The sequence below is a fragment of the Halichondria panicea genome, chromosome 7 (genome assembly GCF_963675165.1).
Source record: "Halichondria panicea chromosome 7, odHalPani1.1, whole genome shotgun sequence".
NCBI lineage: Eukaryota > Metazoa > Porifera > Demospongiae > Suberitida > Halichondriidae > Halichondria > Halichondria panicea.
The window spans coordinates 4,663,486-4,687,717 of record NC_087383.1 but is presented as its reverse complement, the minus strand read 5'-3'; the positions used below and the strand labels follow the sequence as shown (position 1 = coordinate 4,687,717).

Genomic DNA, 24,232 nt, shown 5'->3' with positions numbered 1-24,232 from the left:
TGGAGAGTTATATTTGTGATACTATCAAATCTATTAGTGTGTTATAAAGATTCTGGTTAGATCAGACTATCCTGTAGTCAGTGTGATCCTGTAGTTAGTGTAAAACTTCAGCTGGACGGTCAAGAATTAGGCTGAATGTGAAAGACAATTTCTAAAGCCAACAGTAGTCTACAGACAGTCATCAGACACTGAACTTTTTGCACGTTGGTAAAAGTCTACTCTATTGTACTTACAACATTAACAGTGACAACTTTAAAAACTAAGTCTACTCTATTGTACTCACAACATTAACAGTGACAACTTCAAAAACTAAGCACCCACTTACAATTATTATTCGCACCTCAAATGAACTTTGCTTGCGCATGCGCCCCAAGTCAACCCCGCCTCCTTCACAACAGAGAGGCCTGGGATGGATCTAGTCTCATGGATCAGCCCCCTCCTGATCCATGAGACTAGGATGGATCAGAGTTCATTAATTATTAAAATGACTTCAAATTCGAAGAGAGATGTCCTAGGCTATACCATCAGACCAGCCAGTGCAGAAGACATTCCCAGTGTCTTGTGGATGATTCAGGTGCGAGCAGTGCACCATGATCTACTAAGCAAGTAAGTAAGTATCTATGACAGACATAGACATTGATTTTCATATCATAGTACGTACATCTATATAAATTATCATAGCTCTTTGCTGAGCATCAAAATGAACCCTGTGCCTTGGAGATCATGAAGGTTGGCGAGAAAGGTTAGGTTAATGTTAATGTGAAAGTTTGTGCATGGCGATGAATGAAATGGTAATAAAGTTTCTTTCCCCCAGAACTTCTACGTGATGGGTTTGGGAAAGAGAAATATTTCCGTTTACTGGTGGCGGAGTTAAATTCAGATCCACAAGGTAACATATCATGTATGAGGTACATTATACCAATGGCGAATCCAGAAAAGGGTAAAAGAAATAATTATGTTGAGGTTATGCCCCTTCTGGTTTAATCTCTGCCCACATGGTGTGCTATCTCCAGGGGCGGATCCAGGAAAAATGAAAGGGGGGGGGCTAGTAGAAAGGGGCAAAGCCCCGCACGAGGGTGGTGGAGCCACCCAGGGTCCTCCTCCCGCCTTGCCAGAGGCGAAATTTTTTGCTTTTTACAATTTGCTCACAATTTGACCTTTGAACTTTCTTATGAATACTGAATACGAAAAAGTTAATACAAAAAACTCATTCTTATCAACAAAAGGATTGTATACTGTAGATGATACTGTAGATGTTACATGCACATTCACGCACTCTTGGTACATTAAAATTAATGAAAGAATCACAATGCTTACTCAGACTGCACTGAGAGTGAGAGGAGGTAAGGCTTGCAACTAGCTGAAAAAGTCTGAGATCTGCTCCAAGTTGCAGCAGCATGCACAATAGCCTCCTTCACAAGGCCTAGGAAGAGAGGCCTGGGATCGAGGCTACAAAACATTGCACAAGGAGCTGACTCAGCAATAGCAATAGTTGACCTATGCACTTTAAATTAGTATGTAAGTCTAGCCATAGATAGAGTAGAAGAGGGATTGGAAACGGAAGTACCCTCGAAGTACCATCCGTGTATCTCCGCGGTTTAATCAAGGCTTACTTTTTAACACGTGGACTAAACATAAATAATTCATGAGAATTGTTTGCTCTCTGTAAGAAGTCCACGAGCAGTTCTGCTGCTAAACATCAACTTTCTCTAATACTTGAGGCCATTTGGGACACAGGACACTATTTAGTTACAAAGCCTTAGCTATATCAAAGGTACTATAGGAACACAAGCATGAAAAAGCGCTCTGTGTACCTCTAGCTACTTCACGACAATCGAGATTATTTCCAATTGATACCTACTATCAGGGGGCATGTGATTCAGTAATGGGGGTAGCTCTGAGATGTATGCTTTGGACGCAATAAGTTTCCCGGGCTTTTGCGGGAGTTATGAGGAGATACACGGATGGTCCCAGAGCCACTACGTAGACTTCATTGTAAAACATCACGTGAATCACTTCCGTTTCCAATCCCTCTTCTACTCTATCTATGGTCTAGCTAGCTAGCTAGTCTCGCGGGCCATACACCACAATCTGGTAGTATCAGATTGTGGAGTATGGCCCGCGAGACTACTAGCGGTCCAGCTAGCTAGCCTAGATCCTTTATACTCTTAGTAGCTAGACCCGGCTGTTGTCTAGCACCTCTTAAGTCAGTGAGTCTACATGCAGATGCATAAGTAACAAGGTTGGTGGTAAAATTGTTGTAACCTCAGACTAGCAATACATAGGTAGTTTTTAAAAGGGGGGCTTCAGCCCCTCAAAACCACCCCCTGGGTCCGCCCCTTATCTCTGTGGCTGAGTTTGCAACGCGAGCAGCGTATATACAAAAGAAATATAGAAGCTGCCACTGGTTTTAGCTAGCTTCTGTACGTTCTAGAGTTGACTGCAAACTGGATTATTAGTGCTTGCTCGATTATTAGCGTATCCAAGAGTCCGAGAAGAGTGTCGAACTACTGATACTTCTACACAAACACTGTGCACAAAGTAACATGACATCCTGTCAATTGCACATGAGCAACTCGCAATTGATGTCGTTTGCGCAACGCACAGGATTTGTTAATAGTGAGTAAAGAGTGCAAGTGAAGAGGATCAACTCGACTATTGTCTCTATTTAGATGATTAGAGATCGTCTCCTATCAGTGTGCAGTGAGCAGCTCCATGAGCTCTGAACGTTGAACGTGAACAACTAGCTAGAATTTTCGATTATCACACCCCTAAAAACGTCACGGTTAACATTTACTAGGAGATTACTAGTAAGTTTACAATACTTTATCGCGCGCGAGTCCTGTTACTTTGTGCACAGTGTTTGTGTAGAAGTATCAGTAGTTCGACACTCTTCTCTTCTTATGGACTCTTGGCGTATCTTTTATTTTAAGCGCATGCTCAACTGCAAGTTTTTTGTACTCGAATGTACTCGAATTGAAGCGCTTTTCCAATTATGCGATTATGCGAAGGGTATTAATGAAATTTTAGAATTGATTCATAATTGTGTTTATCTATGAGCTGTACAGCTATATAGCTGGTGATATCCTTCTGCATGAAAGGACTCTTTGGACAAGCTGTTACTTAATTGTCTGACCATGCTGAGAAGAATAATGAGGTGGACTGAACCCTTTTTATGCCTCGGTGCTGCGCATGCACAAGCGAGGTATACGGTAGTGTGTGTGTGCGTGTGTGTGTAGACTGCTACAGCTGCCTTGGTGCTGCGCATGCGCAAGTGAGATATACGGTAGTTTTTTTGTGTGTGTGTGTGCGTGTGTGTGTAGACTGCTACAGCTGCTCAAGGATCAATGAAGTGCAAGTAAGAGTTCTATAGGCTTCTAGTCATGTTTTCATTCGTGGATTTGCAAAATAATGCTTCGTTCTTGAGTTTTACTTACTTGGAATGTCTGTACAAGGAGGAAATGCTTTCCAAGAATGTTACTTACTTACTTACTTACTAACTTACTTAGTCAGTCAGACGAAACGCAGTGAAATATGAAAATAGTACAAATATCAATAGTAATGCATGACAATATTCGTAGACTATAATATCACACATGTATGTAGACAAAAGGCTAACTAAGCTATCTATTACTTGGAATGCCATTGCAGCCTTTTCGGAAGAGCACGTAGCCAAACTTGTTTACTGAGTGTACTTAGTAGTTAGCTCTGCACTAGAACGCTAGCTGCAAGAGTGAGAAGAGAGCTGCAAGGCTCTGCTGATGGCAGCCATTAATTTTAGACTTGAACTTTTGGCATCAATCGTTTTTAACAACAATCATGGTCGATCATTACCCACTCTTTGAGTTTGCATGCAGCATGCAAATTAAAAAATGTTCATCCTGTGTATAAAATTAAGCTTTATGTTATGTAGCTTTGACATCTCCACCGAGGCACCTGCGGTGCTTTCATTGTTCCAGTTTCATTATTGGTTACATGGGTTGACAAATTATTTTTTTACATCGCGTCCTAAAATTAATAGAGGTCAAACCATAGCCTCGATTCCAGACCGCTAGAAACAATGTAACTTAAGGTGCTTGTATCGAGGATAGTAGAGTAACCTCCAATTAGATGCGACCCATTAAATATGCGACACCGCGACTTTAACATAATTTTTTCAACCTCCAAAAGAAACTACCTCTGGCTTCGTAAGTGTTACCTTAAATCGAAGGTTATCCCATCTCTGTTCAGGGGGCTTCCCTCAATTTTGCTCCTATTGCATAATTATTTTGCGAAGCGATTAGTTGAGAAAGAAGAAGCTGTCACTGGTTTAGCTAGTTTCTATTCGTTCTAAAGTTGACTGCATGCAGGTAATTGACATTACTGATTATTGCATTTAAGTTAGAATAATATTATTATGACTGTAAATGACTGCATGGATTGCTAAAAATCAATTCTAATATTGTGAGCAAAAGTGGGGTACCTTTGCTCCCTTGGATCTCCCCCTGGATCCCGCCACTGGATTTATTCCATTTTTTGTTTAGTAATTGAAATCGAGGATGGGCAGTAGTTACCTGAGACATTATTATAACGCGGCCATTGTTGCAAGAAAGTTATGTTAATTCAATATCGTACTACAAATTACAGAAACTGCATGAGCTACTTCTTCAATAATACCTATATCCAAGTGCGTATAAAAGAAGAGAGGGCGTGCAGAATTCAAAGTAGACATGAAGTGCTAAAAATATTTAGCACATTAATTTTGTGCACAGTCACACATTCATCCGCCCACGTTTGAATTCTGCTTTTTTGCTGTTGCATCCTCTCTTCTTTTATACGCCCTTGGTTATACCGTATAGCGGGTAATTTTTGTTGATGCAAATTTTCGTATGAACTACTGTACCGATTGAAGTTCTCGAGTTATGCCTAGTTTTGCTTACTTGGAATGCCATTGCAGCCTTTTCTGAAGAGCACGTAGCAAAACTAGTTCACCGAGTGTTGCTACTCTACTTAGTAGGTAGCTCTGCACTAGAACACTAGCTGCAAGAGTCAAAAGAGAGCTGCAAGGCTCTACTGATGCAGCTATTAATTTTAGACTTGAACTTTTAGCATCGTTTTTAACAACAATCATGATCGATCATTCATTACCCACTCTAGTCTTTAAGTTTGCATGTAGCAAATTAATGTTCATCATGCATATTAAACTATAATGTGTATTAAAAGCTATTAGTAGCTTTATGTTATGTAGCTTTGGCATCTCCACCGAGGCATCAGCACCTGCGGTGCTTTCATTATATAAGCGCCTAGAGCTCTGCTGTTATACCCTATCAGCATAATTATACGCTAATAAACCGGTTTGGGATGGTAACATAACATAACAAGATAAAAAAAGTGTTTAGCAAGACTGTGGTTGCAGTTGCTATAAGTCGTGATAAGAGTCAATGAACCTTAACGTATTGTGTGTCATGTAATCTTTATACGTCCTGTTACCTTTTTGATTAAAAACCAACAAAGTCTGAACCATGCAAGATAGCCTCAACAAAATAAGTTAATATAGTTATGCGCAGCGAGGTATATGGTATAGTGTTTGTGTGTAATGTAGACTGATATATAGCTCAATGATAAATAGTACGTACCTGTGCAAGTAAGAGCTTCAATAGGCTTTTAGTCATGCTTTCTTGGAAGATAATGCTCCGTTCCGCGAGTTTTGACTACTTTGAAGGCCAATGCAGTCTCTTTAGACTCGTGTATAGCAAAACCTGTGATATTACTTAGCTTCTGTAGCTCTGCACTAAAATACTAGCTATTTGTTGGTAGCTGCAAGAAGCACTGAATGCAGCCATTAAGTATGGACTTTGAACTTTATAGGCATACACCCTTTTAGCCACTATCAGGTCGATCACTTCCACTATCTTGCACCATTCCTGCATAGCGCAAGCAACTATTAAATAGCAGTAGCTTCATGTGCAGCTAGCTTTCATCGAGGCATCAGCACCCGCAGTTATTTCATTTTAATAGTAGCATATTTTGATGTTAAAGCTTCGCCTGTGCAAGTAAAAGCTAAGAAGCTTTCCTTGCTCGTTGGCTATACTAGCACGTTGGCTATACACTAGCTAGCAAGGCACGCCATTACACATGCATGCGCACTACAGCCCTAATTATTTCATGGGAAGGCTCTACGCTGACTCAATGCATGCCAGGTGCCCTATAGACTTTATTTTTGCGGACTTCTGTTAATCCTAATAATTATGTCTGACCATGCACACCACAGTCGTTTGTCTTGTCATACTGATATTCCTGCATGCTAGGTTTTCATATATACATACACACTATATATTTTGTATGTATGGCTTTTCAACACTGATTGTGAGATGTTATAATATATTATACTTATTTATACAACCGGTCAGCTCTCTATATTATTATAGTTCATCCATTCCATCACATGGACAGCACTACTGTTTGTGTTTGCTCATCTTTCATGCAGAAAGCACGTATCCACCTGATTTGCGAAGCTCAAAGATGGTGAGGAATGAGAGACTTGTCGGGTATGCTCTCTACTTCTTCAACTACTCTACTTGGGAGGGACGAGTGTTATATCTAGAGGATCTATTCGTAAGACAGCAATACAGAAGTGAGACAATAATTATTGTAGTTTGCCTGACTTTTAATGACTATCAGATATTGGTCTTGGAACAGCTTTCATAAGAGAATGTGCCAAGGTAATGATCGAATTTGCAAGTAGCTTCTCATTAACCTGCACACATTCAGGTGGCCAAGACTAAAGACCGCCGAAGAATGGTGTGGCAGGTACTAGACAGTAACACTAAAGCCTTCGATTTGTACGAGCGTATTGGAGGAAAGTGTTTGCGAGAGTGGTTGACGATTAGAATGGACAAGAAAGGAATGGAGAATTTTATCTCTAGCTCAGAATGATCGTGGATTTTATTTTATTATAGAGTTGCGCTTATTCATTTTGTTGTACATGTACAATCAAAGGCTTCAGTTGAACTTGTAGGTATGGCTATAATTATGAGTGACTATAATTATTAAAACACTGGACAATTTATTTTCAGTATTTCATAGATACTATGCAGTATGGCATTTGCAAGGGAAAGTTCCTATCTGCCTAAAAATTAATGATCAGAGAGGAAGTGGGCGTGGGAAATAGGCGTTTACATGCATGCGATTCATGTGAATTATGGCTTCAAATTCGAGGAGAGATGCCCCACTAGGCTCAGGCCATACCATCAGACAAGCCAGTGCAGAAGACATTCCCAGTGTCTTGTGGATGATTCAGGTATGAGCAAGCCTTGCATCATCCAATAATTATTTGACGTTTCATATAAATCGATAATTATGTTTATAATAAATTATAGCTCTTCGCTGAGCATCGAAACGAACCCTGTGCCTTGAAGATTGGTGAGAAAGGTTAGGTTTTTGTTACTGTGAAAATTGTACGTGGGATATAAGATGGTAACCAAGTTTTCTTTCTCCAGAACTTCTACGAGATGGGTTTGGGGAAGAGAAATATTTCCATTTACTGGTGGCGGAGTTAAATTCAGATCCACAAGGTACATACCGTAATTAGTGTAATTACAGCGCCACCATAATTTAAGCGCCACGTCAGCATCAGCATAATTTTTTAGGTCCTAAAAAAGCGCCAACCGTTGCTGGAATTATTTGTTTTCTGGCGCTTATAAATAGGCATGTTTGTAACGTCCCGTAATTATTATGCGCATGCGCATAATAATAATAATAATTATATAAAAATGTAGCTGTGCACTGTTGCAGTGCTGTTGCTGTGCACTGCACTGTTGCTAGAGGCAGTTGCTATATGCGCGCTACAATACCTCTTTGGTTAGACAGACTAGAGATCTCTCTAGATGGCTTCAGGATCCTATTCTCTGCTACTAAGCTGACGGATTCAGCACCTAGAAGTGTTGTTTTACAGCCAGACAGGGAAACCGACAGCAAGTATGCCTTCAAGGAAAAACGCCCTGTTGGCCGACCACCTAGGAAAGAACAAGTACAACCACCTAGCTCTGCTTCAGTACTGCCAGTGCATGGTAGGTTCTGAGTCTGACACTGATGAGTCTGACACTGACTTGCCACACTCCTCGACCTCCTCATCTGCAATTCCAAATACACATCCAGGTGAGAGTACGTGTAGTTGGAATTTGCATGTACAATCACTATTAGATAATACCGTCCGTAGTAATCGCCGTGGTGCTTAAATTATGGTGGTACTTTTAATTAATAATACATCAAGTTACCGTACATAATTATATCCCCTGCAGCAAAACAACTGAGACAAATCTACAGCATTTCTCAAAAATCAAAGGTTGCTCAGTATGCCAGACATCATGGGGGGAGGAAAGCTGCCAGAAAGTTTCAAGTACATCACAAAAATGTACAAATGTGGCTAAAAGAAGAAATGGACACTATCAAACATCCACGCAGAGTTAAAAGAACTTTCAAGAAGGGACACGGTAGGAAACTTTCGTACCCGTTGATCAAGAAATAAGCAAATGGATCCTTGAAAAGCGAGACAATTGTAATGCTCCTGTATCGAAGCAGATTGTACGCTTAAAAGCTCCATCATCGTTCAACCCCCACTTCAAAGCTTCAGATGGATGGATGAAGAGTTTCTTTCAACGGCACAATTGGACGTTGCGACGCCAAACCTCAATCGCTCAAATGTTGCCTGCAGACCTCGAAGAAAAAATGGCACGATTTCGACAAGACGTGTACCATGTACGACAGAATGGTGATTTTTCGTATGATCTTATAGCCAATATGGACGAAACTCCAGTTTTCTTTGATATGGTGCCTTCTTGTGTTGTGGAAAAAATTGGGGAAAAATCCGTTCGAGTTCGGTCAACTAATTCTGACAAGCGAAGAATTACTGCTGTTCTTGCCTGCACAGCAAGTGGTAAAATGTTGCCCCCAATGATAATATTCAAGGGTACTACCACACGAACCTTGATTAATGTCAAAGCCAACTCCGAGGATACTTGCATTTCATATCAAAACAAGGCATGGGTAGATGAGCCCCAAATGCTCAAATGGATACAAATGGTTTGGGTCAAGATGAAGAGGCCTTCTCTGCTTTTTCTTGATTCCTTCTCTGCACACCTTACAACAGCAGTTCAGAGTGCCTTTGCTTCAACGAATACCACTGTTCGAGTGATCCCTGGCGGATGTACATCTGTTTTGCAACCCTTGATGTAAGCTTAAACAAGCCAGTTAAAGCAATTCTTCGTGAATCATGTATACTTGAGCAGTCAGATTCTCCATCGACAAAATAAAAGCACCTTCTAAACAAATGGTTTTAGATTGGATTGAAAATGCAAACTCCACTCTTAATTTGAACACAAGTATCATTACGAAATCTTTTTTAGTTACAGACCTATCCAATGCTCTTGGTGGACATGAAAACGACCTCATTCGAAATGAAACAGTCCGAAAAGAAATTGAAGAAATTATCAGCGAGGTTTTTGGAGAAGAAACAATGGGATTTCAGGCTCAAGAAGAAAGTGCCAACCAGGATTCAGATCCATTTTCAAGCGACTCAGAAGCATTTCAATTGCTGGAACTCATCAAGAACTATTTTCTAATAGAGAGATGAACGTGAGCGAATATTCCGATAAAGCAATCAGTTCACCCGAGTTTGAATTGATCACTGAAGATGAAAACTGAGACCCAAGGCCTTATTGTACTTGAACATAGCATTACCTCCTACAATTATAGCTCTTATAATGGTAACGTGCATCACACTATAATGAATGATCATGCTGTTTTAATAGACAAGTACATGACACCAAAGAATCAATCATTTTACATAAACGGGAGGGGTAAATAAAAATGTTTTACTGTCAATTGAAGTACTATTGGTTTATACTTCATATCCATCAGCAGTGAGTTCAACTTTTTAATGTCCTTTTTTTCCCCCTGAAACTTGTAAATACAATTAGGTATCTCAAGTCTACCTTCCGGTAAAAAGGAACACTGCCTCCTTCCAGTTACAACGCAGGTTATTGTCCCACCCCTACCAATGAAATGCCAGCATATTCGAGAAATTTCTTTGGGAACACCCCCCACAGTGTTTCTCATTGGAGGTTTGGCAATAGCGAGTTGGTAACTCTTCATTTATTGTAGGAGACCATACATTTTTGGAAACCACGAACAACACTTCTGTAGCATTCAGTTGCTTGATCCATGCATATAGTAAACAAACTTGCAAAACAATGCAGCTGTGCAGCGTATACGTATAACAAGACCACACCCATTATTTTCCTCAATTAGCTGTATTAGTTAAGCGCCACCATAATTTAGGCACCAGCTTGGGCTGAACGCAATTTTTTGTGTTCTAAAGATGCGCCACTCAGAAGTGGAATTAATTATTTCTGGCGCTGTAATTACATCAATTATGGTATTATACATGAAATACAGTAGAATCGCTACTCTCTGAAGTACGGCCATTTGGTTTGGCACGGATTGCAATTCGTAATAGTTAGAAACGTAATCGGGTTGTACAGTGTCATTCACGTTCCGATAAATCAACCTGATAGACCATGACACCAAGAAGAGGGCATGCAATAGCTATGAATTCAAGGGCAGATGAATGTAAAATTTCTATTTTTAGCAATTCATGCAATTAAACTAAATTCGTTCATCCGCCCACATTTGAATTCTGCTCGCTACGTGTACTAGATATAGTAAGTTGCATGCCCTTGGTAATAATTATCTACTTCTATTAATAGATTTGTGTGTAAAGTACTGGCTTTGGTTTTTACTCACACATTGAGTCAGTTGCTAGCCTCGATCCCAGGCCGAGTTTTCGCTTTTATAACGGTTGTTCGCCTAACCGTTATAAAAGCGAAAACTCGGCCTGGGATCGAGGCTAGTCAGTTGCGTGCTCTCTTCTCTTTTTATACGCGCCCTTGATGATATACCGCTCTAGCACCCAACCTCAAATATGTTCTGTTGTAATTGAGCATTAACTTAACTAAATTATTTTCTGTTCCGGTGCTTAGCTAATTAGAATACCCACGAGACGACTGAACGATTATGGCCACTAGAATGTACTGTGGATCTATACTTGACTTCGCTATTATTAACTCGAGGCACGTAGGCGGCCACGAGTGTTAGTAGTCCATTGGTCTGGTCTGCCTTGTGTATTCTGAGTCTGCTCACTAATTGGATGCCATAGCGCTAGCTGCGTTTACATGGATAGCCTCAATGGATAGCCTCAACACAACAAGTTATGCCTCAGTGTGCGCACGAGCAGAGAGGTATACGGTAGTGTGTTTGTGTGTGTAAACTGCTATAGCTCAATAATAAATGGTGTGCATGCAAGTAAGAGCGTCCACAGGATTTTAGTCATGTTTTCTTGCATTGCAATTTATGGATTTGCAAAATAATTCGCTTCGTTCTCAAGTTGACTATATTGAAGGCTATTGCAGTCTTTTCAGATTGTGTATAGCACAGTCTGTTAATATAATTTATTTAGAAGTTAGATATGCAGAATGCTAGCTGCTAAGTAAAGGAAAGAGCTTCGAAGCTGCACTGTTTCATGAGATGAGTGTTAAATTAACGATGAGGACGACATTCTCATAGCAAAAATGGCTGAGGTAGCAAGTTAGCAAACACTGAGAATCATTATATATTAATTATGTCTTGTGTCAGCCTGTTGTGTGTTGTGTTTATGTCTACGTCCTAATTTTGTATTATGTCACATTTTTGGAAATAATCAGATTTTTATGAGAATCAGGGCCTACTTAAAATCGCTTATTCCTCCAAAGCACAATATAGACCACATGTTGTCGCACAAGTACTATAAATAATGATGGCCACATGTCTCTATCTATTAAAATATACTCTAATAACCACCCAGTACGGCCTATACAAAATTTACTAATTTCAAAACCTGCGTATTATTTTCATAAAGGATACTTGTTATAAATGTGTCCATTATGCCAGCATAATCTACCAACCCCTACCCGTGGTATTTTATTTTAATACAGTAGAACCTCGACACCTAAGTTCCAAAGGCAGGCAGGCTGGATAACTGAATGGATAAACCATGCATGCAACGCCTTGATCCACCTGATAACAGCAGTGCTTATTTAGTGCGCAGAAGATAAAGGAGCACGATCATTTGCCAAGTCGGATAATCGAGGCTCTATAGTGGCAAATTTTGATGTTAAATTCGTTGAGCTAGCTAAAGCTAAACACACCGCTTAGGGTTTAGCACGTCAGTGCTATCTAGTTCATCCATTCATCACATGGAAAGTATTACTGTGTTTGCTCGTCTCCCATGCAGAAAGTACGTCTCCACCTGATTTGCGAAGCTCAAAGATGGTGAAGAATGAGAGACTCGTTGGGTATGCTCTCTACTTCTTCAACTACTCTACTTGGGAGGGACGAGTGTTATTTCTAGAGGATCTATTCGTAAGACAGCAATACAGAAGTGAGACAATAATTATTGAAGGTTGCCTGACTATTAAGGATATTCACTCCGATATTATCAGACACTGGTTTTGGTACAGCTTTGATGAGAGAATGTGCCAAGGTAACGAAAAATTACATTGACATTTTGCAAGTACGTTAACCTGCACACAGGTGGCCAAGACTAAAGACTGCCAAAGAATGGTATGGCAGGTACTAGACAGTAACACTAAAGCCTTTGATTTGTACGAGCGTATCGGGGGAAAGTGTTTGCGAGAGTGGCTGACGATCAGAATGGACAAAAAAGAAATGGAGAAGTTTATCTTTAGCTCAGAATGATTGTGGATTTGGTTTACATAAATGTTATGTTGCCTATAATTATTAATTTTTGTTGTACCAAAGTCTAAAGGTTGAGTTGTAGGTATATAAACTAGACTCTAGACTGTGATTTGAAATTCCGCAACCACACATTTCAAGGTTTGATCAATCCTTGTAACCACAAAATTATATTATTTATTATCCTCGAGTTATACAACACCACTCAGGTGAATGCGTTCGAAGGTACAGTCACTATAATTATACTGATCAGCAAGATACACCTCAGTCTTATTTCGTATGAATATATACATGTAGACTGTAGAGTCTAGATATTTAGCCTGCATGAAAATTATTTATTATAATTTAATGATTATATGTATATGTACCACATTTGTTCATAGCACTCTTAACCTTTTTTGTGAGACTATTAAGAGTTTATAGTAAACAGAAACATTTTGGTAAGCCATTTGACATTTGAACAGAAGGGTTAATAATTATTAGAGTAAAGTATCTCCAATTTGGCGTCACGGGCATGCTACTATGGCAATGACGTGCGTCCGCTGCTGTACAATAATTAATGAATATGTAAAATTTGCCAAATTGCCACATATAATTATATGCTCGCCAATATTTTCCATTTATACGGCTATATTGCAAATATTTAAGTTTCGTATAATTAGAGTGGTGCTGTAATTAGAATGAACATGAATGGTAAGACCATTAATTAATTATAAAGGTGAGAAATCCAGAGGTCGTACGTTTCTTTTGGAGATTGGACTCCTGGCGGCTGGCGGCGTGTATTTAGGGAGTCTAATTATCATGGTTAAAAAAAGCACATAGAACCAGAAAAAACTATACATGTGTATATCAATTAGGCACTTATAATGGAAGTGAGGTGGTCCTGATAGTACGTTTGGAGATAGGGGTTGGTAGATTATGCTAGCATAATTTTGAGCACAATATAGGTGCATCTTTTTGGTGAGAAGAATTACGCTGGCATAATAGGCACATTTACTACAATTATTTTTTTCACAGAAATACAGGTTGTACGAGTCATAGATCTAGTATACAAACATTTGGAAGTACTGGTTTAAATCTTTTTGAAATTCTATATTATAGTGTTAATATAGATAGAGTCACGTGGCTGATGTTATACTTGTGTGACGACATGGGGCCTATGTTTTTTTTGGAGGAATAATGTGGGAATAATAGGCGATTTGAAAAGAATAGGCAATTTGAAAAAGAATAATAGGCTGTTTACTTGAGCATAATAGGTAATATCTCGAGCATAATCTACCAACCCCTACTTGGAGAGCCCTAGTCTTCTCTTCCAGTGATGATGAAGCAGTCTTGATGGCTTCACCACGTTGTTGACATGTCCAACATTATAGTCGGTGATTGGCGTACGCGTCATGATTACTTGTGACAGTAATTAACTCGTGCCACCTCCTGCAAAAGCTAGGTATGATACCGCTCGTTGATCCGATCCGCACTCTATCATTGTATCTCTGTATTCCTAGCCTTGAGACCAGGCCGTTTGTTCTCGTTCGGTCATACTAGAAGAAAGTCACACTGGAAGGAAATACCGTATAGATAGAAAATGCTGCGGCCCAAAAATTCTGCGAATGCTGTAAAAATACCTTCTGCGGATAATATTTCTGCGACTTAAACTTCAACTGTTAAATTAATAAAGCATTTGCGGATAATATTTCTGTGTTTACTCATTCTTTCGCAGAATTCGCAGAATTTTTGGGCCGCAGAAATTGTTTCTAGCTAGACGGTAGCTTGATATCCGTGCGACTGTAGCCAGCCGGGGACTCGACAAGGCCGGCAGAAGCATCCCGTGGACATCGGAGTAGTTAGTGAGGAATGTCTGCGTAATGAAATAATTATATATTTATTTGTGCCTTACATCAATTTTATTGTACGACTAAGCTCTTGTTGTCTTCCACGAGTTGTTTTTGACCTGTCCAACGTCGCGCGCAAGTCCAGAGTGCAAGTCTAGTAGGCGTGAACCACTCCCTCTCTCTGATTTAGAAAGGGCGTGATTACACGTCTGCAACAATCTACTAGCACTAGCACTAGCGCTGTAGATATGGATGTGCTTAGCTGCTTCATAGTAATTGCTCTGTTTCTAACAAAAGCATGGACCTCAGAAGCTTCATCGTCTAAGAACATTATTCTTATGCTGATGGACGACGTGAGCCCATAGTAGTGCAGTGACAAACATTGTATCTTTGATTGAGCAGTAATGTTTTTATAGATGGGGTGGGGAGACCTAGGAGCTTATGGTAATCCTTCAAAGGAAACTCCCAATTTGGATCAACTAGCATCAAGTGGTGCACTCCTACCAAATTTCTACTCTGCCAATCCTCTATGTTCTCCATGTACGTAGGTTTGTTTATGTCATTATCTATGGCCAGTGTGGTCCGCTTTATTTAGTGTTCTCATCTTCTATGCTTTTGTGTTGATACAGCACGCGCAGCATTACTGACAGGAAGGTTGCCGATAAGAAATGGATTTTATACAACAAATGCACATGCTAGAAACGGTGAGCTCCTCTCCAAATGCACATGAATTTTATACACCAAATGCACATGCATGAAACAGTGAGCTCTTCTCCATTTCCTATCTTGCAAATTTCCTATCCCAATAATTAAATATTAAGGCCACTGTTAGTTGCATACTTGTTTCAGATCAACCTCCCTCCTCGGTTTGTTCTCACCTCAATTAAGTCATTATTGCTGATGTCAGCCATTATTTGAGGTCAAAGTCCTTTTGTTTGCTGACATTGCATTATTTTACTATGTGCCATGTGCAAGTTGCATTGTGCACCAAAAAGCCAGTGCGTACCAAAAAATTTTCTATTTTTATGTTCAGACTCCGTCCTTTTGTGTATTTAGTCACTTAAAAAAAACAGGATATGACGTCATCAAATAATGGGATAATGGGTAATGAAGACCTCCCTCCCTCATCGGGTTGAGCTAGTATTCTCATCTGAAACAAGTATGCAACTAACAGTGGCCTAATAAGGTCATACCAAGAGTTTATTAGGAAGAGTACGCAACTCCCAAATTAGGTAGGTGTTGCATAGGTGCCAACCTCCAAAGAAAAATTCAGGACAAAAAAACTGCAAGTTGCTCATAGCGATAGACAGACAATAGTGTGCAAGAAACTAAATGATTTACAGTATAGTGTAGGAAGGGGGGCTCCAGCCCCTGGAGTCCCCCCCCCCTCCCCCCCCTCCCCCCCCCCCCCCATCTTTAGCCTATTAAGTAGAGATGACTTATCAAGCTGCTCTATATGTAGATAGCCGTACATTTTTTCTATTAAAAAACCAGATCCCCCATAATAATTATTGAGAAATTGCTTCCTACACCACTGATTTAAGTATAGTTACAGTATTTTGAGCTTTCTTTATTATCCAGCAGCAACCTTGAAAATCCAGGTAAATAGCAGTTTCTAGATGGGACACAGGACAGCGGCTCCAAATTCGAGTAGTTTCAGGACAGTTGGCACCTATATGGCGTTCTGTCCAGCCTATGTCACAATAATAATTATTATGCTGTTGTATAAATTATGCTCTTAAATTAGGAAATTGCAATGATGTATCGATTATCACTGATGTTATTCATGGCCTTTCCTTACATGCATGCCGTTGAGATTTTATCAGCACTGTTATTGCTAACACCATGCAGGAGTGCATGAATATCGGGCTGCATTGAGGGGGTAGTGTAGTGCTGCTAACTTTTAGCTCTGCTGGCAAGATACTCTAATTAGCAAAGCTGGTTGCAAGGACTACATGGACGTACAAGTGCATGTAAGCACAGCTATAGTTAGTTAGCTGAGTTCTGCAGTTCGTACCAGAGGGTCAGTGCCTAACGGTTATACAGCATTTTCAATGACATTCGGTAATATCGGTAGTCTAAAGAGCTACATTATGATAGGCAAAAGAGTTCGTAGTTGTCCTAACAACACTGGTAGCAGTGATCGATTATACATGGTCGCCGATCTTTGCTCTACCCTTATCAAACATTTCGAGAATCTCCGTTCTCTTTCTTCAATTTATGCTTCTATATCTACATGTATGATGACTTAACTCTTTATTGTGTTGGTCGAGAAGACTGTTATGCTCATGCATTACATTGTTGTTGTCAATGGCATTACGCCCACCTCCAGTCAAGTTCCTGCATAGGCTAATCATCAAAAATTGTCAAGGGGATGACATTTCCACGGTGAGACAGACTCGATTACCCAGACACCTTGTTTCCAGAGGCAGGCGTCCATATCTTACTCTCTACTCGTACTCTCTAACAAGTCTACTTACTTTCTATACGCGAGGAATTTTATGCATATGCGTATTACCTATAGTAATTATTATGTACCGATACCACCAGCCTAATTGTGGTCTTGTATAACATGTAAGTAGCATCATTAATTACATTATTTTCTTTAGCATACACACCACAGAATATTGACGGTGGTATTTCTCCGAATGAAATCCTGTTTCCAGAGTTGTTAAAGCAAGCTGGGTATTCTACTAAGATTATTGGCAAGTGGTGAGTGTCCATGTTTGACACTATAATATCCCAATAACCTGCTGTGTACCGTAATTATGAAGCACCCATGTAAAAGCACTGTGGCCACCATTGTCCTTAAACGATTCGGTTTATCTTCACGATCCAGGCACTTAGGTCAGCAGCCACAGTTTCATCCACTTAGGCGTGGCTTCGATGAATGGTTTGGAGCTCCGAACTGCCACTTTGGTCCGTATAACAACAAAAATGCTCCTAATATCCCCGTCTATAAAGATGAAGTTATGGCTGGAAGGTGGGGTTAATTGAATATACACTATTACACTATGCGATACACAGATATTACGAGGATTTCGAGATCAATCTAGGAGAATCCAACTTAACCCAGCTGTACATACAAGAGGCACTGGAGTTTATTGACAAGAGTGTTGAAGTTTCTAAGCCATTCTTTTTGTACTGGACTCCAGATGCCACGCATGACCCTTTGTATGCTTCAAGGCCTTTCCTGGGAGCCAGTGAAAGAGGCTTGTACGTTCATGATTGCTGATAATAATAGGCTCTTTTCATTTCATTATTTCTCTTGCAGATATGGAGACGCTGTCCGTGAGTTAGACTATGGTATTGGACAAATTATAAACAAGCTAAAATCATTGGGAATTGATAATAACACTTTTGTGATGTTTTCATCGGATAATGGTGCTGCAACTTATGCCAAAGAAAATGGTTTGTCAAATTACTAGTGCATATGTATCTGTTAGGACTACTGTCAATCTATAGGTGGTTCCAATGGACCATTTCTCTGTGGTAAGGAAACTACTTTTGAAGGTGGGGTGAGAGAGCCTGCTATTGCTTGGTGGCCAGGTATCATTAAGCCTGGGCAGGTAATCAAAAATCCAAATTTTCTCTGATCCAATTTTCTTTCATGATGAAGGTTCTTCATCAACTGGGATCTCTCATGGATTGGTTTTCAACAGCACTGGATATTGCTGGTATCCCACAACCTAACGACCGTATCATTGATGGAATAAGTTTACTTCCAGTACTCAGAGATGGAAAAACTATCCCAAGGTAGATATAATTATGCAGAGTGACATGACAGTAATGAATGGCACAGATGAAATAATTATGGTTAATATAATTAGGTGGAATACTGCATGTAAATCATTATGTATCACACTATGCACTCTTGATCACGCTTAGCTAGCAGTAACTAGGGTTTTAATATGTGTGTACGTATATACGAGGATAGTGCAATAATGCTTCGGTTACGTAATGCACAAGGTAAGTGAGAGCATTATTGCATTATCCGAGTGCACATAATTAAAACACGTTAGCTTGTTTTATTGCTGATCACGAAGCTGCAATAAAACATTAAAAATGTATAGTCACATGGCTGCATTTGATGAATCTCATTGTCTGTAGGTCACAAGATCAGCAATAATTTATTATTCATAGCTAGATCAGTTATCGTGAGCGTGGTGGAGTGAGTTAATTAGAATTAAACTGTAGATAATGAGAGGAAAACGCAGGTGGAGAAACAAGGGATTAAAAACTCCAGTACTTTCTGTTTTGATCCACATTTCAGTTACGTAATATAATTCCAACAGTTGTACCTAGTCAGCAAAGTGGCTGAATGGTATATATTCTTGCTGCTTTTACAAGATTTCCTAATTTAAGCTACTTTTTGAGAATAATAGTAGAGTCAAAGGCTTATACTATATTTGGTGATTTGGTACCTATCTGGAATGTTTGTTTGTTCAAAGATATGTGGTGTAGGTGTTCTAAGAGACGGTATTCCCCCCTCATCCGGATGGCTGAAATAATTATTAATGGGATATCAGAATGTTTATCTCATCAATAATTCGAGTAGCCTCTGCACGCAAAAATCAGCAAACGATGTCCAGAACTCTTACAAGTGTAGTAGTCCACATAATGCATCAGTGGACAGAATAAAGCTATACTGTAGACTAAGCTGAAGCGTTCAGCTGCTTCTGCTAATCAGCAACACAACAACCATGTGGACACTTAATGCGCATGTGTAAGCAGGTGTTTGCTGTGAAATTTGGCTGTATATTTCATCTTGATAATCGAGATTCGGATGACCCAGAGTTTAGCTCAACTGTATAGTGTTTGTGTGTCTGTGTAGCTGTAAATTCAGCCATACAGTAAATAATTATTATTGAAATAATGCCGCCCTAATTATGCGCACTGCATGGACATTTCAGCACCTAATTATAAATTCATTTCTTATTTTGCATACACTACTGTAATACAATAATTACGTTTTTATAATTATAGTGTTATCTTGTTTACAACTGGACACACTGCATGTGGTTTATTGACCCTGTAAAAACGTCTATAAACAAGAGTCCAGCTTTGTCAATATTATTACTATGTTCACTTCACATGAATTAAATAATGCAGGTGTGACTATAGTATACGAAACCGCTGAGAAATTGCGCTTTTAATTCATGCACCTATTATGCTTGAAAACCATGCAGGAACCTTATAAACTCTTGATGCTATATATAAGTGTAGAACATTCCTTGCTACCGCTCTCATCAAATCTATAATTTATTGTTGTGCTGCAGACCAATATTTTACTATCGTGGAAACGAGCTTATGGCGGTCAGATATGGTCAATACAAGGCTCACTACTGGACATGGTCCAACTCTATTGAAGAATTCAAAAAGGTACAGTTGCCAATTAGGCTTCTCGAGAACACATTACTATGCAAGCCACACTTCAACAGGGTACTGATTTTTGTCCTGGTGAGGAAGTGGTTGGGGTAACAACTCACAATCAAACGAACTACACAGGGATGCCTGTACTATTTCATTTGGGCAAGGACCCTGGCGAAAAGTATCAAATCAGGTATAACTTTTGACATATGTAGTTGCACAATTATTATGATCTCATAAAGAAACACAACTCGAGAGTACACGGATACAATGGATATTATTGGACCTATTGTGGCAGAACACCACAAAAAAATGATCTTTGGAGAGCCTGTTCTTAACTATTGTGATGACTCTGTGATGGTAGGTAACATTATTTTAGAGAAGGAATTAACATTACGTTTTCTTTTGCATCCAGAACTGGTCCCCACCTGGCTGTGAACACTTTAAATGCTATCAACCCCCTCCTAGTAACAAAAAACTGTGTAACTGGCCCCATTAAAACTACTACAAGATAGCAAAACAATAGTGGAGTTAGTAAGTCCCACACGTTATTATTTTTATACCTGTAACAGTAAATTTGATTGATGATCTCCCCATTATTTTTTGTTTTTGTATATAATGGGAAAAGTAACACAATTAGTTCTTGTTCCTAGGTTGAATCTATATGAGTATAGATCTACTTGATGGTACTCAAACTGCTTCTGGACGCAAACAAATTTAATGTTGTGGAAATGTAAAGTAGATGCAATAATTACAGCACTACGTTATTTTTTGGAGACTATAATTATAATGCTGGGTGGGAGAGGGAGTGGAATTAATTAATATCGATAATTAACATTTCGTTCTGATTAATCAACAATACGCTTGATCAACGTTATTAATTATGTACACAAAATGGTGCTATACGGACGATGACGCTTTATCAACGACGGTATCTGATTGAATTCACATAATTGTTTGTATCAAGGTGGTATAATTATAGAAAAGTGTATATAAAATTATTATACATCAAGGGCAGGTCGATATGCCCTTGATTGTTAAATGTTTTTGGGTATCAACTGATCGTTTCGCAAAAAATGACATCACGATTCTTGCCAGAACGCAAGTTAGATCGCAAAGTGTCAAATTTTCTGCTGATTTGACTACTATATACATGCATGCAAAACATGTAGTACAAAATGATCATAATTAACTATTGGTATTATTATGGCTTAGTTAACGCTAACAAGTCAACCCTTCTTGGCCACCACCTTAGTGCCGTATATTCTGAAGGTTTAGTTTACGAATCTAAATTGCCTCACACATGCATGCACCTGCAATGGTGGTAGAGCATTTTCAGCAAACAGAATCGTTTGCAAACCACATAACAATGCGAAAAACGTAGGAGTACATGTATAGTATGGCTGCTACCTGGCAAATATTGTTCCCGTACGAAGAGAAATTGCAGAGTAATTACATGTACCTTGCCTGAGCAGCCATTAATCCACTAATAATTATAAGTACAGTCTCATTCAGCATGAAAATCAGTTACAGTGGGACATTTATTATTGCATGTGAAATACCGGTGCGTGGGAGTTTCTCGCAGCAATTCAACTACATGTAACCGGCCAGAAACAGACATAAAGGTTTTCCACGATACGAACCGCGGCTTTATACGGGGGTGGGGGAGCGTCGCCCCCTCCCTGTATGAAGCCTGGGATTAGGCCATAACACACTGCATGTGTTACGGCCCGTCAACTAAACAAATGTCTTATTATTCATTCATAACAACAATAATTACTACAATGTGAATGACAGGATGAACTTCTACTCCTCTAACATATATTGAGACCAACAATAGAATGCGGTGGTATATATTCTATGTGCTTTTCCGGAGTCAGACCACAGCTAGAGACCAGATGCTGCTCTTTGCTTACGAACAACTCTTTTCTTTTTATAATCCATTGGTGGTACTGGACCATTGTAGGGATTGGCTGAAGGACGATGACTTGCGTCATTTCGATTCTTAGGATGAGAATGCTTCTTAACTGAGCGAGTAGGAACGCAACGTATAACATGATGACAGCAAAAATGATGATGGTGACCATGGCAGTGAGTGTTTCCATGGTGATGGTGTCCATGGTGATGATGCCCATGACTGTGAGGGTGGCGATGGTGACCATGGCAGTGAGTGTTTCCATGGTGATGGTGTCCATGCATGATGACTACAACAATACGAAAAGTTACTGAGATGGTGACCTTGGTGCCCATGACGATACTTGGTTGTTTGTTTGCTTGTGGGTAAATTTGAGTGACCTTTATGGCCTCTGGTGGATTTTGAGTGATTGTTATCACAATAGCAACAACAGCAACACTTCTCAACCACCTCAGTTGGCTGCTCAGTTGGCTCTATTGTAGTTGCCAAAGTGCTATGAGGCTCAGTTGTTGTTTCAAAAGTAGCTGCTGGATCAGTGGGTGGTTCGGTACGTGTTAAAGGAGTGTCTGTTGGCGCAGTGCTGGATGATGGAGTGTCTGTCGGCATAGTGCTGGGTGATGGAGTGCCAGTTGGTGCAGTGCTGGATGATGGAGTGTCTGTCGGCGCAGTACTGGATGATGGAGCGTCTGTCGGCGCAGTACTGGATGATGGAGTGTCTGTTGGTATAGATGTTGATACGGTGGGTAGAGTTTCAGTTTCATTGACATCAGCGACAAATGAGGCGACTGTTGGAGATAATACTCTTAGCTCTAGAAACGGAATTGCCTCTGCTTCCGGAGACACCGATAATAACTCAACAAATACATCATCAAACGCTGAATTGAGTTCTGAATTTGTTGAATACAAAGCAACACTACTTGAAGGATTAAAATAAAGTGAGCCTTGGCCATTCAGACTATCAATTTTGCTACTGTCAAACTGGTAAAAACGAAAGCCATCGTAAAAGACCAACTGACCAACACCTTTAATTATCGTTGAGCCATCCTGTACACTAGAAATGACCTGGTTAGCATACATAATACCCAATTCTTCAGTTAAATCTATACTCTGTATGTCATCCAAAAGCACACGCTCTTGCTCATCAACCATCAGAGACAACTGATCACCATCCAGCTCAAACCTAATAATACTCGAATGTCCAAACACACCAATACGAGTATACACACTCGGAGGGTCCACAATCTGTCTCGTTATTGAAACAGTTCCATCCTTCTCAGTTGTGTTTTGTAAAATATCATACCTACTGCCACCAAAATTATCCAAGCTTAGAGTGACTGTAGAGCCATCTTGGTTGGTCCACGAGTACTCCCCACTCTTTGGAGCGGCATTAGGTGAGGAAACTGTAGGAGAGAAAACAAAATGCTAACTAAAAAAGCCACTACATCACATGCAGTGCAGTGTATAACAACATTTTCTTGCAAAAAAACACTTCACCTAAACATTATAACTAACCTAGTGTTTGACAGTCTATCAGTCCACAGAATTGGAAGGAAGCAGGTCGACTCTGGGGATTACATGTGTTCAAAATTACTCCATCTTGATCCAAACAACGCACTGATCTTGATCGAATCCCACCTTCACAACTTGCCGAGCACTAAATGAAAAACATTAAGAGCGAGTTAACGCAAATCAGAATCATAACCGCTGCATTGCACGAGACTTTACTAAAAAGGCAAAATTTACTTACATCAAAAGGAGGTTACTGATACATGGACTAACACATGTATACATGTACAAATGTAGCTATACCTCTGTCCACTCGGACACTGTCCAATCTAAGCTGTGAGCAGGGGACTGCTTTTTTATTCTTTTCAAGTGAATGGAAGTATTTCCATCAGAAGGAAAAGGTAGTGCATGCCCCGCAGTGATGAACACCTGCTGGGGAAAAAAGAAATAGGAAGAGCGTTCCTGTATCAATACAGCTATATGCTTTTATAACCCTCCTTTAGGGAGTTCATATTAAATGGCAGCCATAACGTGTATGCACTAGTTAACACGCAATATTTACCTGGAGAGTCAAGTGGAGGAGTGACCACAGGAAAATACGTGCAGCTGTTGTAAACATTACTCTCCAGTAGCAAAACGAACAGCAACTTCTTAAACATAACTAACTCGGGGAAACTGTCAGAGTTTAAGTACACTGTTGAGCGTGCGAGTTAGCCAAGCGTACTGAAATGTAACTATACAGCGTTTGCCAAAGAGCTCTCTTAACAAAGAAGCAGTGTTGAACAATTGAGAGTCAAGGTAACATTTTCACAAGCCCAAATTTAGCATAGCTGTGCCAAACGTG

General features: G+C 39.7%; 4 protein-coding genes across 5 annotated transcripts; 3 read left to right on the top strand and 1 right to left on the bottom strand.

The window, feature by feature from the left end:
• Positions 1 to 376: 376 nt before the first annotated feature.
• LOC135338847 (thialysine N-epsilon-acetyltransferase-like) lies at positions 377 to 6,994 on the top strand. Of its 2 annotated transcripts, XM_064534928.1 has the most exons (6): positions 377 to 574; positions 682 to 742; positions 815 to 889; positions 6,467 to 6,613; positions 6,661 to 6,701; positions 6,751 to 6,994. In XM_064534928.1, the coding sequence occupies exons 1-6, from the start codon at positions 410 to 412 to the stop codon at positions 6,913 to 6,915; spliced, it is 654 nt and encodes a 217-aa protein (XP_064390998.1). In that variant the 5' UTR covers positions 377 to 409; the 3' UTR covers positions 6,916 to 6,994. The 2 variants fall into 2 exon arrangements, with proteins under 2 accessions (XP_064390998.1, XP_064390999.1); XM_064534929.1 differs by lacking the exon at positions 815 to 889 and having other exon boundaries at positions 380 to 574.
• A 167-nt stretch (positions 6,995 to 7,161) lies between these two features.
• On the top strand, positions 7,162 to 12,967 carry LOC135338848 (thialysine N-epsilon-acetyltransferase-like). Its single transcript, XM_064534930.1, has 6 exons — positions 7,162 to 7,279; positions 7,359 to 7,410; positions 7,479 to 7,553; positions 12,308 to 12,454; positions 12,516 to 12,556; positions 12,607 to 12,967. The coding sequence occupies exons 1-6, from the start codon at positions 7,181 to 7,183 to the stop codon at positions 12,769 to 12,771; spliced, it is 579 nt and encodes a 192-aa protein (XP_064391000.1). The 5' UTR covers positions 7,162 to 7,180; the 3' UTR covers positions 12,772 to 12,967.
• A 1,818-nt stretch (positions 12,968 to 14,785) lies between these two features.
• Positions 14,786 to 20,751, top strand: LOC135338841 (N-acetylgalactosamine-6-sulfatase-like). Its single transcript, XM_064534922.1, has 13 exons — positions 14,786 to 14,950; positions 15,014 to 15,137; positions 15,227 to 15,301; positions 17,207 to 17,309; positions 17,437 to 17,580; positions 17,625 to 17,813; positions 17,872 to 18,008; positions 18,063 to 18,166; positions 18,217 to 18,353; positions 19,877 to 19,979; positions 20,039 to 20,160; positions 20,210 to 20,327; positions 20,383 to 20,751. Exons 1-13 carry the CDS (start codon positions 14,846 to 14,848, stop codon positions 20,464 to 20,466), a joined length of 1,545 nt encoding a protein of 514 aa, XP_064390992.1. The 5' UTR covers positions 14,786 to 14,845; the 3' UTR covers positions 20,467 to 20,751.
• A 1,030-nt stretch (positions 20,752 to 21,781) lies between these two features.
• Positions 21,782 to 24,208, bottom strand: LOC135338913 (A disintegrin and metalloproteinase with thrombospondin motifs 12-like). Its single transcript, XM_064535006.1, has 5 exons — positions 23,951 to 24,208; positions 23,692 to 23,817; positions 23,395 to 23,536; positions 22,333 to 23,282; positions 21,782 to 22,171 (listed from the first exon to the last, which is right to left on the bottom strand). The coding sequence occupies exons 1-5, from the start codon at positions 24,005 to 24,007 to the stop codon at positions 21,782 to 21,784; spliced, it is 1,665 nt and encodes a 554-aa protein (XP_064391076.1). The 5' UTR covers positions 24,008 to 24,208.
• Positions 24,209 to 24,232: the final 24 nt, after the last annotated feature.

What these genes read in the sequence shown, in the direction of transcription:
- LOC135338841 (XM_064534922.1), top strand. Translation starts at nt 14,846, where the DNA reads ATGGATGTGCTTAGCTGCTTCATAGTAATTGCTCTGTTTCTAACAAAA. An exon ending in CAATCCTCTATGTTCTCCAT is followed by an intron (nt 15,138 to 15,226) that starts GTACGTAGGTTT and finishes GTGTTGATACAG; the next exon opens with CACGCGCAGCATTACTGACA. An exon ending in GATGAAGTTATGGCTGGAAG is followed by an intron (nt 17,581 to 17,624) that starts GTGGGGTTAATT and finishes TGCGATACACAG; the next exon opens with ATATTACGAGGATTTCGAGA.
- LOC135338913 (XM_064535006.1), bottom strand. Translation starts at nt 24,007, where the DNA reads ATGTTTACAACAGCTGCACGTATTTTCCTGTGGTCACTCCTCCACTTG. An exon ending in CAGTGTCCGAGTGGACAGAG is followed by an intron (nt 23,537 to 23,691) that starts GTATAGCTACAT and finishes TTTTTCATTTAG; the next exon opens with TGCTCGGCAAGTTGTGAAGG. An exon ending in CAACTGAGCAGCCAACTGAG is followed by an intron (nt 22,172 to 22,332) that starts GTGGTTGAGAAG and finishes GTATTGTTGTAG; the next exon opens with TCATCATGCATGGACACCAT.
- LOC135338848 (XM_064534930.1), top strand. Translation starts at nt 7,181, where the DNA reads ATGGCTTCAAATTCGAGGAGAGATGCCCCACTAGGCTCAGGCCATACC. An exon ending in CTTGAAGATTGGTGAGAAAG is followed by an intron (nt 7,411 to 7,478) that starts GTTAGGTTTTTG and finishes TTCTTTCTCCAG; the next exon opens with AACTTCTACGAGATGGGTTT. An exon ending in TGATGAGAGAATGTGCCAAG is followed by an intron (nt 12,557 to 12,606) that starts GTAACGAAAAAT and finishes ACCTGCACACAG; the next exon opens with GTGGCCAAGACTAAAGACTG.
- LOC135338847 (XM_064534928.1), top strand. Translation starts at nt 410, where the DNA reads ATGGATCTAGTCTCATGGATCAGCCCCCTCCTGATCCATGAGACTAGG. An exon ending in GTTAAATTCAGATCCACAAG is followed by an intron (nt 890 to 6,466) that starts GTAACATATCAT and finishes TCTTTCATGCAG; the next exon opens with AAAGCACGTATCCACCTGAT. An exon ending in CGTAAGACAGCAATACAGAA is followed by an intron (nt 6,614 to 6,660) that starts GTGAGACAATAA and finishes AATGACTATCAG; the next exon opens with ATATTGGTCTTGGAACAGCT.